The 18,022-nt window shown below is 45.9% G+C and overlaps 1 protein-coding gene and 1 long non-coding RNA gene across 2 annotated transcripts in view; one reads left to right on the top strand and one right to left on the bottom strand.

Moving 5' to 3' along the window:
• LOC137762499 (uncharacterized) overlaps positions 1–13,544 on the bottom strand; it is a 37,110-nt gene extending 23,566 nt beyond the window's left edge. The window contains exon 1 of the long non-coding RNA XR_011073560.1: positions 13,461–13,544. This is a non-coding gene — a long non-coding RNA (uncharacterized lncRNA). The remainder of the gene's footprint in view (positions 1–13,460) is intronic.
• The window catches only part of KCND3 (potassium voltage-gated channel subfamily D member 3), a 227,773-nt gene extending 213,529 nt beyond the window's left edge, over positions 1–14,244 (top strand). The window contains exons 4-8 of the mRNA XM_068540494.1: positions 9,678–9,779; positions 10,095–10,184; positions 11,665–11,721; positions 12,922–13,169; positions 13,907–14,244. Of these exons, the coding sequence (XP_068396595.1) occupies positions 9,678–9,779; positions 10,095–10,184; positions 11,665–11,721; positions 12,922–13,169; positions 13,907–14,108 (699 nt within the window). The 3' untranslated portion in view covers positions 14,109–14,244. The remainder of the gene's footprint in view (positions 1–9,677; positions 9,780–10,094; positions 10,185–11,664; positions 11,722–12,921; positions 13,170–13,906) is intronic.
• The last annotated feature ends 3,778 nt before the right edge of the window (positions 14,245–18,022 follow it).

Genomic DNA, 18,022 nt, shown 5'->3' with positions numbered 1-18,022 from the left:
TTTTTTCACCGTTTAGAATGATGTTTGCTGTGGGTTTGTCATATATGGCCTTTATTATGTTGAGGTAGGTTCCCTCTATGCCCACTTTCTGGAGAGTTTTTATCATAAATTGGTGTTGAATTTTGTCAAAAGCTTTTTTGCATCCATTGAGATGATCATATGGTTTTTATTCTTCAGTTTGTTAATTTGGTGTATCACATTGGTTGATTTGCATATATTGAAGAATCCTTGCATCCCTGGGATAAATCCCACTTGATCATGGTGTATGATCCTTCTAATGTGTTGTTGGATTCTGTTTGCTAGTATTTTGTTGAGGATTTTTGCATCTATATTCATCAGTGGTATTGGTCTGTAATTTTTATTTTTTTTTTGTAGTATCTTTGTCTGGTTTTGGTATCAGGGTGATGGTGGCCTCATAGAATGAGTTTGGGAGTGTTCCTTCCTCTGCAATTTTTTGGAAGAGTTTGAGAAGGATGGTTGTTAGCTCTTCTCTAAATGTTTGATAGAATTCACCTGTGAAGCCATCTGGTCCTGGAATTTTGTTTGTTGGAAGATTTTTAATCATAGTTTCAATTTCATTACTTGTGATTGGTCTGTTCATATTTTCTATTTCTTCCTGGTTCAGTCTTGGAAGGTTATAGCTTTCTAAGAATTTGTCCGTTTCTTCCAGGTTGTCCATTTTATTGGCATAGAGTTGCTTGTAGTAGTCTCTTAGGATGCTTTGTATTTCTGCGGTGTCTGTTGTAACTTCTCCGTTTCCATTTCTAATTTTATGGATTTGAGTCCTCTCCCTCTTTTTCTTGATGAGTCTGGCTAATGGTTTATCAATTTTGTTTATCTTCTCAAAGAACCAGCATTAGTTTTATTGATCTTTGCTATTGTTTTCTTTGTTTCTATTTCATTTATTTCTGCTCTGATCTTTATGATTTCTTTCCTTCTGCTAACTTTGGGTTCTGTTTGTTCTTCTTTCTCTAGTTCCTTCAGGTGTAAGGTTAGATTGTTTATTTGAGATTTTTCTTGTTTCTTGAGGTAGGCTTGTATTGCTATAAACTTCCCTCTTAGAACTGCTTTTGCTGCATCCTATAGGTTTTGTATCGTCGTGTTTTCATTGTCATTTGTCTCTAGGTATTTTTTGATTTCTTCAGGGATCTCTTGGTTATTTAGTAACGTATTGTTTAGCCTCCATGTGTTTGTGTGTTTTACATTTTTTTCCCTGTAATTGATTTCTAATCTCATAGTGCTGTGGTCAGAAAAGATGCTTGATATGATTTCAATTTTCTTAAATTTACTGAGGCTTGATTCGTGACCCAAGATGTGATCTATCCTGGAGAATGTTCCGTGCACACTTGAGAAGAACGTGTAATCTGCTGTTTTTGGATGGAATGTCCTATAAATAGCAATTAAATCTATCTGGTCTATTGTGTCATTTAAAGCTTCTGTTTCCTTATTTATTTTCATTTTGGATGATCTGTCCATTGGTGTAAGTGAGGTGTTAAAGTCCCCCACTCTTATTGTGTTACTGTCGATTTCCTCTTTTATACCTGTTAGCAGTTGCCTTATGTACTGAGGTGCTCCTTTGTTGGGTGCATATATATTTATAATTGTTATAGATTCTTCTTGGATTGATCCCTTGATCATTATGTAGTGTCTTTCCTTGTCTCTTGTAACATTCTTTATTTTAAAGTCTATTTTATCTGATATGAGTATTGTTACTCCAGCTTTATTTTGATTTCCATTTGCATGGAATATCATTTTCCATCCCCTCACTTTCAGTCTGTATGTGTCCCTAGGTCTGAAGTGGGTCTGTTGTAGACAGCCTATATATGGGTCTTGTTTTTGTATCCATTCAGCAAGCCTGTGTCTTTCGGTTGGAGCATTTAATCCATTCACGTTTAAGGTAATTATCGATATGTATGTTCCTATGACCATTTTCTTAATTGTTTTGGGTTTGTTTTTGTAGGTCCTTTTCTTCTCTTGTGTTTCCCACTTAGAGAAGTTCCTTTAGCATTTGTTGTAGAGCTGGTTTAGTGGTGCTGAATTCTCTTAGTTTTTGCTTGTCTGTAAAGCTTTGATTTCTCCATCGAATCTGAATGAGATCCTTGCCCAGTAGAGTAATCTTGGTTGTAGTTTCTTCCCTTTCATCACTTTAAGTATATCATGCCACTCCCTTCTGGCTTGCAGAGTTTCTGCTGAGAAATCAGCTGTTAACCTTATGGGAGTTCCCTTGTATGTTATTTGTCGTTTTTCCCTTGTTGCTTTCAATAATTTTTCTTTGTCTTTAATTTTTGCCAATTTGATTACTATGTGTTCGGCATGTTTCTCCTTGGGTTTATCCTGTATGGGACACTTTGCACTTCCTAGACTTGGGTGGCTATTTCCTTTCCCACGTTATGGAAATTTTCGACTATAATCTCTTCAAATATTTCTCTGGTCCTTTCTCTCTCTCTTCTCCTTCTGGGACCCCTATAAAGCGAATGTTGTTGCGTTTAATGTTGTCCCAGAGATCTCTTAGGCTGTCTTTATTTCTTTTCATTCTTTTTTCTTTATTCTGTTCCACAGCAGTGAATTCCACCATTCTGTCTTCCAGGTCACTTATCTGTTCTTCTGCCTCAGTTATTCTGCTATTGATTCCTTCTAGTGTAGTTTTCATTTCAGTTATTGTATTGTTCATCTCTGTTTGTTTGTTCTTTAATACTTCTAGGTCTTTGTTAAACATTTCTTGCATCTTCTCGATCTTTGCCTCCGTTCTTTTTCCAAGGTCCTGGATCATCTTCACTATCATTATTCTGAATTCTTTTTCTGGAAGGTTGCCTATCTCCACTTCATTTAGTTTTTTTTCTGGGGTTTTATCTTGTTCCTTCATCTGGTACATAGTCCTCTGCCTTTTCATCTTGTCTATCTTTCTGTGAATGTGGTTTTTGTTCCACAGGCTGCAGGATTGTAGTTCTTCTTGCTTCTGCTGTCTGCCCTCTGGTGGATGAGGCCATCTAAGAGGCTTGTGCAAGTTTCCTGATGGGAGGGACTGGTGGTGGGCAGAGCTGACTGTTGCTCTGGTGGGCAGAGCTCAGTAAAACTTTAATCTGCTTGACTGCTCATGGGTGGGGCTGTGTTCCCTCCCTGTTGGTTGCTTGGCCCGAGGCAACCCAACACTGGAGCCTACCTGGGCTCTTTGGTGGGGCTAATGGCAGACTCTGGGAGGGCTCATGCAAAGGAGTACTTCCTGGTACTTCTACGGCCAGTTTCCTTGTCCCCACGGTGAGCCACATCCACCCCCCGCCTCTGCAGGAGACCCTCCAACACTAGCTGGTAGGTCTGGTTCGGTCTCCCCTGGGATCACTGCTGCTTCCCCTGGGTCCCGATGTGCACACTACTTTGTGTGTGCCCTCCAAGAGTGGAGTCTCTGTTTCCCCCAGTCCTGTCAAAGTCCTGCAATCAAATCCTGCTAGCCTTCAAAGTCTGATTCTCTAGGAATTCCTCCTCCCGTTGCTGGACCCCCAGGTTGGGAAGCCTGACGTTGGGCTCAGAACCTTCACTCCAGTGGGTGGACTTCTGTGGTATAAGTGTTCTCCAGTCTGTGAGTCACCCACGCAGCAGTTATGGGATTTGATTTTACTATGATTGTGCCCCTCCTACCAACTCATTGTGGCTTCTCCTTTGTCTTTGGATGTGGGGTATCTTTTTTGGTGAGTTCCAGTGTCCTCCTGTCGGTGATTGTCCAGCAGCTATTTGTGATTCTGGTGTTCTCGCAAGAGGGAGTGAGAGCACATCCTTCTACTCCGCCATCTTGGTTCAGGGCCCTGCCTTCCTTTCTCTTCTGTTCTGGGCTGAAATACTCCCCCTTCAGCAGGATCTCAACCTCCAGGGGGTACGATCAAAGCCTTTCTGGGTACAATGGACAGGGGGACCTGAAAGAGTCGCTTATGAAGGCCTGAAACATTATGTCCTTATTTTATTCTTTCTTTTATTCATTCATTCCACACACACTTACTGAGCACCAACTACGTGCCAGGCCCTATGCATTGCAGCTGGGTTACTTCCTCACCACATGATCCTCTCTCCTGACCTTCCATTTGCAGGGATAACTCCCAAGTGGCAGGGTTTCCATGACATATCAGAGGAATCCAGGATTTCAGAACAAATCTGTGTATGCTGACTGAAACAAAGTCTCAAAGTTCATGAAAGTTAGCTCTGAAATGTATAATAATTTACATGTAACAATACTTAATAATATAATATATATATCACATAGTTATGTAATAAATCCAGTTGGTCCCCACTTCCAGCATCTCCCCTTTTGTGTGCTTTTGTCACCTCCTCCTTGCCCTGCTGTCTTCCTCCGCCTGTGTGGAAATGTATTTTGACTTATCTTGACCTGGGTTTTTAATGTTGTCAGCCTGCCTTGGATTGATCTGCTGTCCTCTGCATCCCCTCCAGAACCATTTCCTACCTCTTCACCCAAGGTCAGGGCTTCCCCACCCCCATCCCCTGCTAGCCAGCTCAGAAATAGAAGTCTTATCTCTTTCCCCGTTCAAGTCAGCTGGCAAATGTGAACAATATCTAAATTCATTATGCTATCCTAAAGAAAGGGGCAGGGAGAAACTGGGATCTCCTTTCCAAATCAAGGAGCCTAAAGCCCTGAAGGGTCAGGGGTCCTATAGCAACCTCAATCTCCCCCTCCCCCCGCCCCCCAGCACTGGGCAAGGGCTGACACAGTGTTTGTTTTTGTTTTTGTTTTTGTTTTAACATCTTTATTGGAGTATAATTGCTTTACGATGGTGTGTTAGTTTCTGCTGTATAACAAAGTGAATCAGCTATACGTATACATATATCCCCACATCCCCTCTCTCTTGCGTCTCCCTCCCACCCTCTCTATCCCACCCCTCCAGGTGGACACAAGGCACCGAGCTGATCTCCCTGTGCTATGCGGCTGCTTCCCACTAGCTATCTATTTTACATTTGGCAGTGTATATATGTCCATGCCACTCTCTCACTTCATCCCAGCTTACCCTTCCCCTTCCCCGTGTCCTCAAGTCCATTCTCTATGTCTGCGTCTTTATTCCTGTGCTGCCCCTAGGCTCTTCAGAACCTTTTTTTTTTTTTTTTTTTTTTTTTTTTTTAGATTCTATATATATGTGTTAGCATACGGTATTTGTTTTTCTCTTTCTGGCTTACTTCACTCTGGAGAGGGTGTGGAGAAAAGGGAACCCTCTTGCACTGTGGGTGGGAATGTAAATTGATACAGCCACTGTGCAGAACAGTATGGAGGTTCCTTAAAAAACTAAAAATAGAACTACCATACGACCCAGCAATCCCACTACTGGGCATATACCCGGAGAAAACCATAATTCAAAAAGAGTCATACACCACAATGTTCATTGCAGCTCTATTTACAATAGCCATGACATGACACAGGGTTTTTGAAGAGCACTGAGGATCCAAGGTATCCTCAGCTCACACACTAGCCCACAAGAGCCCCACTCAAACTGTGCTTCAGCCACTCCTGCACTCCCTTCCCCTCCGGGCTCACACCCTTACCTACTTCTTAGAGCATCTCATCCGCTGTCGTTTTGCCCCCGCAAAGAATACGACAGGGACCATTTCTCTGCAGAACTTTACAAAGCTCATCCTGTGTGATTAAGATCCAGAAGGAATCAGCTTAGGCTTCTTCCTCCCTCTAGCCCCTCAGGATGAGACTCCCTCCCTTCTGCCTCCCTTCTCACCCTCCTCCCTCTCCCTCTTTGCTCTCCCTTGAAATCAGAGTAAATATTTGCAGTGTTTTCACCTCCTCTGGATACTGTCTCTCCTCACGGTAGGCTCAGCTCTGCCTCTTTCACCTTAGGCTTCTTGTGAGAGGAAAAGAAAAAGAACACAGGAATACTGCCTGCTTCCAGCACTGGGTCTGTCACAGCGAGGCAAGGAAGGCAGGTTGGGGAACTTAGTGGGGAAGGGAGAGATGGGACAGGAAGGGGGTTAGGGGAGCTGATGACAGTTCTCAGCCCAGACCACATACTCAGGAGCTGTGAAGGTAAGCTCCAGCCCACATGCCTCAGGTGGAAAGGAAAGGCTCCAAAAGTTGTCATCCTTTCCCATTGTGACTGATTTGCTTGGGATTATTACTGAAATAATTCCATGGCTCTTTGCTACAGAGACTGGATTTTCTAAGCCAAGTGAACTGGAGATCAAGTAAGGAGGTCTAGCAGTGGACAGAGAGAGGGGAACATTTTTAATGGAAACTTTAATTGGAATAATTGTAGATTCACATGTAGTTATAAAATTTCATATCCAGCGTATGGACATTTCTGCAATCCACCAATCCTATTCAGACTTCCCCAGTTTTACTTGTACTCGTGTGTGTGTGTGTGTGTGTGTGTGTGTGTGTGTGTGAAGTTTTATACAGTTTTATCACCTATGCAGGTTCACATCCCCCATCTCAGTCAAGGTACTGCACAGTTCCAACACCATAAGGGTCCCTCCCACTATATCTTTTATAACCACACCCCCCTCACTCTACCTCTACCCCGTCTGTAACCTCTGGCAACTATTTATCTGTCCTCCCTTTATAAAATGTTTTCATGTTTTTTAATGGTATATCAATGGGCTTATACAGTAGGCATCATTTGGAGATTGGCTTTTTCCATTTCATGTAATTCCTGGAGATTCATCTAAGTCGTGTGTATCAATAGCCCATTCCTTTTCCTTTCTGAGCAGTATTCCCTGGTATGGATGCATCCCAGTTATGATTAACAGTTTGCCTGTTGAGGGACATTGGGTTATTATAAATAAAGTTGCTGTTAACAGCCATGTGCAGGTTTTTGTGTGAACATAAGTTTTCATTTCTCTGGGATAAATACCTAAGAGTGCAATTGCCCATGTTCTCTTTTGGCTTTTCCATTTCTCCCTCTTTTTCCTTCTTCTGCCTCTCCCAGGGTAGAGATGTCAATACTCATGGTCCAAGGACACCTGCCAGCCAGATAGCTAGGAAGTGCTTCATCATGAAACCCTTCTTGGGGCTGACAAAATTCTTGAGCTTATTAGCCTGAACCTGGAACTGTGCCTAGGGTGGCAGAATCCTCCATCCAAACCTCTCCTCCGGCCCCGGAATGTCTACAGCTGTTGAAAATGCAACTTCCTGGGCTTTGCTCATCAAGTTAAAAACTTGTCTGAGTGGAGTTGAAGTTCAGGGAAGGAGGAGAGGGGTGTTATGGAAGCAGCATTGGGAGGTTGGAAGACCTGAGCTGAAATCTTGCCCTGGATAAGTCACTTCCTCTCACATCCTCCATTTCCTTGTCTTTAAAATAGCCTAGATGATCCCTACATTCTTCGAACTCTTACACTGTACTCATGTTCATGGAAGAGAAGGAGGCTGACCAGTCCACACAAGGACTGAGCCCATCACAATGACTTCATTAACATGGATTTCTGACCGACTGTGTAGGATCATCTTCTTTCCTGGGCCATCGCAAGCCTTGCTTGAGCAAATACTCAGTGCGAAGCTCTGTGCTAGGTGCTGAAGATAAAACTATGCATAAGTCACAGGCTCTGGCCCTCAGGAGCTCAAAGGCAAGCCAAAAGTCCTCACCAAATTACATATGCTGGGTATGGTTCTATAAATACATTGCAAACCTCTTTATCCTACGTGGGAAATGATTAAACAATATAGTGCATTTGTTATGACAATCTGTTGCTTTAACAGCGCCCAGGGTAAGATAAGATTAGAGGGAGTGCCACCAAGGAGAGCAGGAGAATCTTTCATGTCTAGAAAGTAATGAAGACAGAGCCCAGATACAAGAATGGTCTGGCTGTAAGTGGTGCAATCAAATTATATAAGGCTAAAATGAGCTTGACACAACTGGATTTCCATATGCAGCTCTCAACACCCAGTACTCACTCAAAGCAATAATAGCCACATCCTCAAATGATGAAGAACTTGCTTGAATGTAGACATTGAGCTGAGGGGAGGTCTGGAGCAGGAGCCCCAGGAAGGAGGACTGTCCTGCACCTGGAATGCATGTTCTTTGCTCAGAGAGAAGAGGAATGGTAGGGCTTACCTACCATCCTTTCTCTCCCTGCTTCCTCTTTTTATTCTCCGTCTAGAGGAGAGTTCTTCCCCGGTTTTACAGGCAGATCTTCTAGGCTCAAGTGCTGCCCTCTTTGCCATATTTCGAAACCAGGGGAGGTCGTTGCATTGTCCCTGCAAGGACACGGTGGCCACTTCCCACTATCGTGTGTTCTTTGTGCTCCTGTTGACAGCCTAAATCCAAGTCCTTGGCCTCCTTTTAGCAGATGAGCCAGCCCAGCAGGACACTTGGAGGGGACACTTCCCCATGCTGGGGAGAAGGTGACAAGAAATGAAAATTGCCACAATTTTCCAAGGACTCCTCTGTTCAGAGTCCATGCTGAAGTTAAATGTGGATTTTCCCAGAGGCAGAAGGAAGGACCCCTCTGCCCCAGAATAGGTTTGTGAGGCCTTGTGGGCTCTTCTTCCTGCAGCTGGGTCTAGATCCACAAGAGCCCAAACGTGAAGCTGCATTTTTTTTAAGCCAGCAGGAAGCCATCTACCCATCCCTTCTCCTTCCCTCCCAGAGCCTCTTTCCTCTTAGGCTTCACACTGTGGCTGTGCTGCTGTCATGGTGACACTGATTATGGTTATTAGGAAGGAGAAGAGAAGTCAGCCTGTGCAGTGTGTCCGGCCTCTCCCACTGCCTCTGCAAGCAAGAGAAATGAGCTCGCGTGGTTGAGGTACCATGCGACCCTCGCACAGGATACTGCCGAAGGCTTCCAAGGATGGAGCTGGGAGATTCTCAGTCGCCGCAGCTAAAGCCAGGGTGGTGTATGGAAATGTGCTCCATCCTCTCCTCTCTCACACCCACATTGGGCCCCTTGTCACATGCACGTGCACCTACACTCGTTCCCACAGACATGCACAGCAAAATATACATGTATAGACACATCCCGAAGACAGACGTGCAATTGTAAATTCTTCTGTTGATTTACAAGTTACTAAGCACTGGGGATATATTCCCAGTGAACAGAACAAAAACCCCTGCCCTCAAGGAGTTTACATTCCTGTGGGGAAAGAGAGACAGTAGCAAGATAAATATGTAAAACATATACTACCTTAGTAATGAATGTTAAGGAAAAAATAGAAAGAGGGGAAGGAGTTGAGGGGCACATATACACACTCCTTGCTTTTCTTATAATTAACTGGTATTTGGGCACCTGCTGTATGCAGGGAATTGCACTGGACCCTAGGAGAGAATCAGGAGAGCTATAATATGGGCTCCTTTAAAGAACTTGCAGTCTGAGATGAGAAATACCCAAGTGCATTCAATAGAATGGATAAAGGTCATGAAATTTGAGGAAGGAGGGAGGAATTTGATGAGTGATATTCCCCTGGCCAGGATCACACCCAGGCTGGAGAGACAAGTGGAAACCCCTAGGCACTCTGACCATGGCCATGCTCACTCTGTACAGGGGGGTCACAGCCTCTCTGACCCAGTCCCAGGTCTATAAACAGAGATCCCTGCGGGGGGGAAGAAGCAGCTTCCTCCCCTTCATCAGACATCACCTGGGAACCCAACCTCTCTGGGACAGCCCACTGTCGCAGGCTTGGCCAGGCTCACTGTTTTTTTGTCTCTCAGACTCCCTCACTCTTTTATTCTCTCTGCCAATCACAGAAGGCCCGCCTTGCCAGGATCCGTGTGGCCAAAACAGGGAGCTCCAATGCCTACCTGCACAGCAAGCGCAATGGACTCCTCAACGAGGCGCTGGAGCTGATGGTAGGTGCCTGGGGGACTTGGGGTGGGGAGATGGAGGGGAGGATGGAGGGCATCAGCGCTCCCACCCCAAAGCCCCAAACTTTCCCCAGGTAGCAGCCACCCTCCACATACGTCTTCCATAGGTTTATCATCATCACCCCTAAACCCCCTTTAGCTCAAGGGCTCCCAGCCAAAGGCTAGCATCGTCTAGGGTGACCCTAAAATTTGGTTCATCCAGATTTTTCCAGTCCCCCCTCCCTTCTGTGGAGAAATGAAGGAGATGGAGGGAAGGAGAGCCACCAGCTTTATACTCAGTGTCTCCTCTTTTCCTCCTAGGGCACCCCGGAAGAAGAGCACATGGGCAAGACCACCTCACTCATCGAGAGCCAGCACCATCACCTGCTGCACTGCCTGGAAAAAACCACTGTGAGTCCCAGCCCAGCGCCACCTCCCTTCTCACCCCTGACCCCTGACCCTTTTCTGAGGTCAGAACTTACAGAGTGAGAACTCTGTCCTCACGTCCTCACCCCAGGCTTCAGAAGTCAAAGTTTGTCCCCTTAGATCCAAAGAGTAGCGATGAGGTCTCTATCAGCCCTCAGGAAGAAGACCCCAAGGAGTGGGGCAAAGTCGCCAGGGTCAGGAGGCCCGCAGCACAGAGGAGGCCATTCCCCCAGTCTTTCCACACACACCCTACATCTGTCCTCACAGCCCATTTCTAAGTTACTGAGGCCTAAGGTCTCTGCCTATCAGTTTCTCAGTTCTGATGGGCATCCCTCTTCAAAGCTAGGGCTGAATTTATACTAGGTTACTGCAGGACAGCAGAGAAGAATGTCAGCTTTTGTCCTATCCCTGGGGCTAGGTTGATGCAATTGGTGGGTCCCTTTTCTCCTTCCATTCCACTTGGAACAGGAGAGAGTCAATGAACGAGGCAGTGCATATATTTCTCTAGCCAGGGATTTTTACCAGGACCACCCCATCTCAGTCACCCTGCAATTCCCAGGGAATTCAGATTCTGAAAGGCTGATTGCTAAAAATGAGTCATGGCTTAGGGTGCCCCAGCTGGAATGTGGAATGATGCTTGTGCCTCACCAACAGACTGAAAGGAAGGGCAGTGGGGTCAACCCTGGAGCCTTGGCAAAAAGCGTTAGGAATAGTAGGGAGGGAGGAGAAGTTAGGCTGGACAACCAAAGAGAGACAAAGAGAAACTCCTTCTTGTTCTTTTCTAGGACCTCCTTCCCCAAAAACCCTATGGTCAGGGCTCAGCACACTAAGGAAGGAACTTTCTAATTCTCAGTGTTCCATGTCCTGGCCTCCCAGATGTGGGGGAAGTAGATGTTAGGTGACTCTTAGTATGGACAACTGTGGACACTGTGGATGGCAGCTGAACCCAGTGAGGGCTTCCAATGTGGGAAGGTACTCTGAAAACCCTAGTTTCCAGGACTTATCCAATGTTTCTTAGTGTCAAGAACCATATAGGCGTATCTAGAATTTCTCTCAAAGACTCAGAGCTTGCCAAAGAAATAGGCCTGGACCCAACTGCCCTTTCCAAGTTGCATGTGCTGGGTGGAATGTGTAAATTGAAAGGATATGGGTGAAAATATTTGGGTTTGAAGTGATGGAATGTTGGCATTGAAGGGGTGGAATGCTGAATTTGAAGGAAAGAATGTCGGATTGTGGGGATATTGGGATTAAAGAGATGGAATGCTGGATTTTAGGTGAGGAATGTTGGACTCAAGGGGTGGAATGTTGGGACAAAGGAGGAAGAATGCTGGGAGCAAGGGATGGAATGTCGGACTGGAAGGGTGGAATGCTGGGATTGAGAGATCGAATGTCAAAACTGAGCCTGGGAATGCTGGAATGTACAATCAATGGTGTTTTTATCTTCTGTTGGCATGTTGTCCTGTAGGGGTTGTCCTATCTTGTGGATGATCCCCTGTTATCTGTACGAACCTCCACCATCAAGGTATAACTTTTTAAAATTTCAATTGATGTTTTTCTCTCTGATTCTTCTGAGTCTGTAGAGTCTCCTCTTCTTACCCCCTGGTCTGGCTCTCTGCATGTGCTGTTGATTCTTCTTGGGTTTATCCTACCCCTGCTGTCACACCCAGTACCAGCTCAGGCTTCCAGTTTTTTTTGTGCCTTTCTGATTCCCTTTTTTGACCTCCCCAGGGGCTTGGAGGGGTGGTGGAACATGGCACCAGTGTTGGTACCTTGTAAGTGTCCATGTGGCACATCTGTCTGTGCCACCCGCCCAGCTCTATGGGGACTCCTGGTATTGGCTGTCAGGGCTGGTCTCTCTCTCAACTCTGTTCTCATGCTACTTCTCTTCAGACTTTCTCCTCACTCTGGCAGCCTTGGCCAGACCATTCATGGCATAGATGTTTAGTCACCTTGGCTAAACAGCCATATTTTAGTTATCCTGGGCTCCACTCCACCCCATCCTGGTGGCCTCCATCAGGAGTCTGTTACCATCCCCTTCCCATGCTTACACTTGACTTAGGGAATCCTGTGCCTTTAGGTATATTAAGGAGCCATACCCCATAACCAGGTGGAAAAAAATGAGTAATCAAAAGAAATCATAACCCTGAGTGTGTGACCGCATTGGCCTTCAAGAGCAAAGCTCTCCCAGTACTGTGAACAATCCAGTGTCTTTAAAAACTTATGTCTCACACTTGCCCAGGATCCATAAGGATCTCACCCAGTAAATCCAGAAAAGACAACCCAGCATACCCACTACCCATAGTTAGTGACTCCTTACCTGCCGCTCCCTGCACCCCCCGCCCCCCACCAGAAGATCCTGTCAAAGCCTGCAAAGTCACTTAAGTCTTTGCTTCTAGCTCTGAGGATGCCACTAAGTCCCTCCATGTCCTCCGTATCCCTTCAGCCAAAGCTGTAGATGAAGTGAATATCACATCATGATTTCACAACCGCAGTCTGCCCCCTCCAATGACCAGGGCTGTCAATGGGAATCTCTTCCTTCCTTCATTTGATGCCTGTGGGATATCCCCCATGTCCTGAATGCTTATCTGTGCTCCAGGCAGCTGGGAGCCCGTCTCCCAAGGCCCAGAACAGAGACAGGCAGCTATACAGAGTACAGGGGCTCATCCCCCTCCTCCTCTTTCCTATCTCCTTCTCTTACCTCTTCTCCCTCTGCCTCCCACAGAACCACGAGTTTATAGATGAACAGATGTTTGAGCAGAACTGCATGGAGAGTTCAATGCAGAACTACCCATCCACCCGGAGTCCCTCACTGTCCAGCCACCCGGGCCTCACGACCACCTGCTGCTCCCGTCGTAGTAAGAAAACCACACACCTGCCCAATTCCAACCTGCCAGCCACCCGCCTGCGCAGCATGCAAGAGCTCAGCACCATCCACATCCAGGGCAGCGAGCAGCCCTCCCTCACTACCAGGTGGGTGGCTCCCATCCCCATCACTCCCTAAGGCCTGAGACGCTCCCTTCACAGAGTGAAAGGCTCTCAGCATTAGGAGACCCCTGGGGGTCCTCAGCCTTCTCTCCCCCTTATCTAATGCATGAGCCCCTCACCTCACCTTCCTCCCCCTACCTTCCTTCTCATCCTTGCAAGTTAACCCAAAGGCCCCTCATATGCTTTGGAGGATACTATAGCAGGTGTAGGCCCAATGTGGGGTTAGACACCAGAAAAAATAAGAACAACAACAACAAAAATCCATAAGTGACTTACCCTAGTGCAAAGAATGGACTGTTTTCTCAAGGCAATAATTTTCACAATTGTGAAATAATACGAAATTTCGGCTTATCCCAGGCTGATTTTGAATCACAGACTGACTCTCTACTTATATGTAGGCCACTTCCCACTACCTCCAATGAGTGGCAAGGAATTCAGGGAAACCAAAATCAAATGCCACAAGTGATAGGAAAAAAATCCACTGGAGGGAAAAACGTATACTCTGAATTCCAAAGCCCAGTATACATGACTTTTGCAACTCGGGGTAGTTTAGGAATAATAATCAGAATGGATAATTACAGGCCAGTTACCAAAAGCAGAGATGGAGGGACACCCAAATCACCTCCCGGTTACTGTGAGCTAGACAGGTAGAGAGAGGATCAAGGAAGCTTTGGGACATTAGCAAGACGAACCATCATCAACTCACTTTTTTTTTATCCCAGTCGTTCCAGCCTTAATTTGAAAGCAGACGATGGACTGAGACCAAACTGCAAAACATCCCAGATCACCACAGCCATCATCAGCATTCCTACTCCCCCAGCGCTAACCCCAGAGGGGGAAGGTCGGCGACCCCCTGCCAGCCCAGGCTCCAACACGAACATTCCTGCCATAGCCAGCAATGTTGTCAAGGTCTCCGCCTTGTAAAACCACTGGACAGAGGGCCAGTGCGGGTAGTGGGAGTGAAGGGGGCTGGCATGTTGGTGGGTGGCCACTGTGACCACTCCCTCCCCCTCCCCCACTATTTCTGCCCACCCTGTTGCACCCCCAACACTGAAACCTGTGCCTGGAAGGAGAAAGAGGCAGCAAAGGGGCACCTGAGGTTCACTGCTGCTAGCGTGGACATAGCCCTGTGCCACTGCATCTCACAGGGGCCAGAGGAAAGGGAGGGCGGGTGGGGTAGGGATGGGACTGTGCGGGCATAAGCTGTGAGCCAGGACAGGGCCCGGAGGGGGGAGCCTCAGACCAAATAACCATTGTTTCTGGAGACCCCAGTGAGGAAAATACAAGACCAAGAGCAGCACAGAGGCCGAGTTGTCACATGCAAAACAGGAAGAAAATATAACACTGTGTATTTAAGCACCTTTTTCAAGGCTCTTAATGGATAATATTTATTCATGGGAAAAGGTGGAAAACAAAAACACCAACGGAGTTTTGTGAAATGTTTTTCTCCATGGACCCAATACCTTTGAACCAAAACAATGCATTTTGTGAGGGGGTTTGTTTTGTTTTTTTTTTCTCCTTTTATAGCAAAAGCTTTTAGGCTAAGAAGTCAGTTACTGCTGAGTTCTCTCTCCGTTCCCCCAGGTAGGTGAGGTCGACTGAGCCTGGGCCCCACTGCCCAGCTGACCTGCACAGAGCTGCCACGTGACCACACAGCAAGACTCACCCTCTGTCTGCCCCTGTCTCCTCTGTCTCTGTACCTCTCTGCTTCACCCACTGGCTGTTTTTCTCTGTGTCCAGCCATCTGTCTCCACATGGACCCCAGTGATCCTGAGACATGTTAGTAAAGCCTTCTCCACTGCCAAGCACCTGCAGACTCGTGCCAAGGACGTGAATGCAGTGGTGGAAGAGAAAAGAATAAAGCAAAAATGGGCATTTCGGGATGAGAGAAGTCCACCTTAAAGAACAGAGTGCTTCCCTTGTGGTTGGAACCACTGGTGTTGTTTGAAGTTTCCATTTCTGGGGAAGAAAGGAAATGACCAGATTTATCTCACTGGGATCTTGGAAAAGGAAATAGCCAGCACCTGCGAGGCACAGGCAATGCCACTGTGTGCCAGTGAAGAGAGAACAGAAGAACCCAGGGCTCCCAGCTGCAGTCAGCCCCTGTGGCACCTTGCTCTGTACCCTTCTTTCAGGACCCACCATAAAGCCCATCCAGAGCTCTGACAAGAGGCCCCATGAGCAGTTTCCCGCAGAGAAGGCAGCGGTACGGGGACCAAGCTTCTGACTTATCTCACACCTGAGGCAACTCCCACGGAGGCTGCAGAAGGTTAAGCCTGTGTGCCTCACGAAGGATGCTCCAAAGCGTGAAATCAAGTAAGAGAATATAGATGATTCTTATCTGGTCTGAATGATGCCTTGAGATCTGAAGAGTCTTCAGGCCTGATGTCCCTGAAGATAACCGAAATGGGGGAGAAGCCTGATCACCTCCCTGCAAGTGAGGAAGTGAATATTATTTTTGGAAAACCTGGACACATTTCTGTGCAAGTGGTTTGCATCCTGATGGGGCTGGGAACAGCATTTCTGGAATCCAATCAATTTTCACTGCTTTTAAGCAGAGCAGGTGGGCCTCGGGGTTAGTGACCAGTCCCTTTCCGCCTTGCCCAGTCTCCAGCTACCCTATTGCAGTCTCTCTAGCCTGGACTCTGAGACACAGGAGCTCCTTGGGAACTCTTTATCCATTCAACAGCTTAGTGGTTAGCTGTTTAATGGTAGGCCAAGAATTTTTCTGCCCACCTCAGCCATCCAGAAGAGTTTCACTAGCTGGGAACCTAATGACACCTTCAATGGGCTTCCCTATGACCCCAGCTCTACTGACCCTGTAGAAGGAGAAAGTCAAAGGGTTGTGAGGTGGCACCTAACCAGAATGTGAGCAGAAGCGCAGAGGAGACGGAGCCTTCTCCTCTACGCTATCCTCACTGACCACCGACTGCGTCCCTTCTCTGGGTCTGGCCTCAAGGATTTCCCCCTCACCCGAGAATGGGGTGGTCTGGCCCTCTGAGCTTATGGTGTAAAGTAGGCAGAAAAGCTTTACAATTACAGAGGAATACGTGTGTACACACAAACACACAACAACCTAAACACACTTGCATACTTAATCCCATTCACGTCATCCACATATCTCATTAGGGAAGGCAGAGGACCGGGCTGGACTCCATTTAGAGGGCAGGCAAAGGACTAGAAAAGGAATTTTTCTTTTGAAAGAATGGGTAATGGAACAAAGTTAAACAAGGTTTAAGTTTCTAAGTATATATCATAGGAACTGAATGGGGGTAAAGGATAAAGAGGTAAATAGGAACACGGTTACACACACATACGAACTGCCTGTGTTTAAGAACAGGTCATCACAGAGTTAGAATAATGACTGCTCCAGCCCAGGACCTGTTTGGTAGTGCACCAGGGGAGCTTACTAGTGGTTCCCACAAACATTAATGAAATTAAAAAAATCATGTCCCAAATAATTTCCCATTTTTTTGACTCTAATGGACTGAATGTTTTGTATTTCTTCAATTTCATTTCCAAATCCCACATTACGCCAGTTCCTAAACCACCATTATTAGACTAACCCCTTCATCTCCATCCCCCAATGTAGCCTTAGCCAAAGATGAGAGACCCAGTTCACACCAGAAAATGGCTCATCTACACAACAGAATAGAGCAAGACTACACTGCTAAAGGGCATTTGTAAGTAAAAAGAAGGTCCAAAGTGTGCCAAATCAGTTGAACGTCTAACTCATTGGCCAGTGACTGAAGAACCAGGATATTACCAGGGTTTTCAGGGGGCAATGGCTTTCTGGTGAAATGACTCGAGCTTTCATAGTTCATGAACCACTTCAGCGTAATAGAAGATTTACAAAACTACCTATCCCATTCAATCCTACTCAACATTAGGGAGGGTTAAAAACCAACCAACCAACCAACCAATAAGCTACATTGAAATGAATGGAAACTTAGAAAACATGGAATAGAGTGAATCAGAACTAGAAGAGATTAAAGAATATCTAAGTCATTTTACAGTATAGAAGGCTGAGGCCCAGAGAAATTAAGTGACCTACTCAAGGTCACGCAGTTATTTAATGACAGGACTGGGACCAGAACCCAAGTCCCTTGTCTATTAGTCTAATGCTTTTCCCTTCACCCACTGCCTCTCAGAGCAACGATGCTTCAGAGAAGACCCATCAGAGATTACTTGCTATAACTAGAGACATTGTCTTATGTGAATGTCAATTATTACTTGGACACAGCCCTTGGAAACCACTGACTGTACTAATACAAACCATACTTTGGAAACCACCACCCACTAGATATAACTAGCTATGGACTATCAATTCTGTCAAAAATAGGTGAGTAAGTGAATAGTCAGGTTTTTTCAGTCAAATGCTGTCTCTCCTCGATGAAGAGTGGGCTAGGAAAACATTTTAAAGCATACCTTCTATAGTCCTTTTAATCCTTTCCACAACCTCTGGTGGTAGTAGATCAAGTACCTAAATCCTTGATTCACAGAGGAGAAAACAGGCAGAAAGAAGCTGAGTGACATTCAAGTTCACATGGCAAGTTAGTGGCAGAACTATGTTTGCAATCCAGGGCTTAGACATCTTGTCCCGGGACTTTTTCCTCTACATCATGTTGCATTACTCTGAGGATTGCTTATATATTTTAATATCTGGATTTCAAGGCTGGTGATTAGGGAGAGGAAGCATTATACTCAAAACCACCCTGAACCAGGACCTCCAGAAGCAAACTCTGTACTATTTCTCCTTCATCCCCTCTTTTCATAACTAGTGTCAAGCTCAAGACTAACTGCACAGAATCCTGTTCAAAAGACTAGATAGTCTCAAT

Source organism: Eschrichtius robustus, chromosome 3, assembly GCF_028021215.1.
Source record: "Eschrichtius robustus isolate mEscRob2 chromosome 3, mEscRob2.pri, whole genome shotgun sequence".
Lineage (NCBI taxonomy): Eukaryota > Metazoa > Chordata > Mammalia > Artiodactyla > Eschrichtiidae > Eschrichtius > Eschrichtius robustus.
This window is presented reverse-complemented; position numbering and strand designations above follow the sequence as displayed.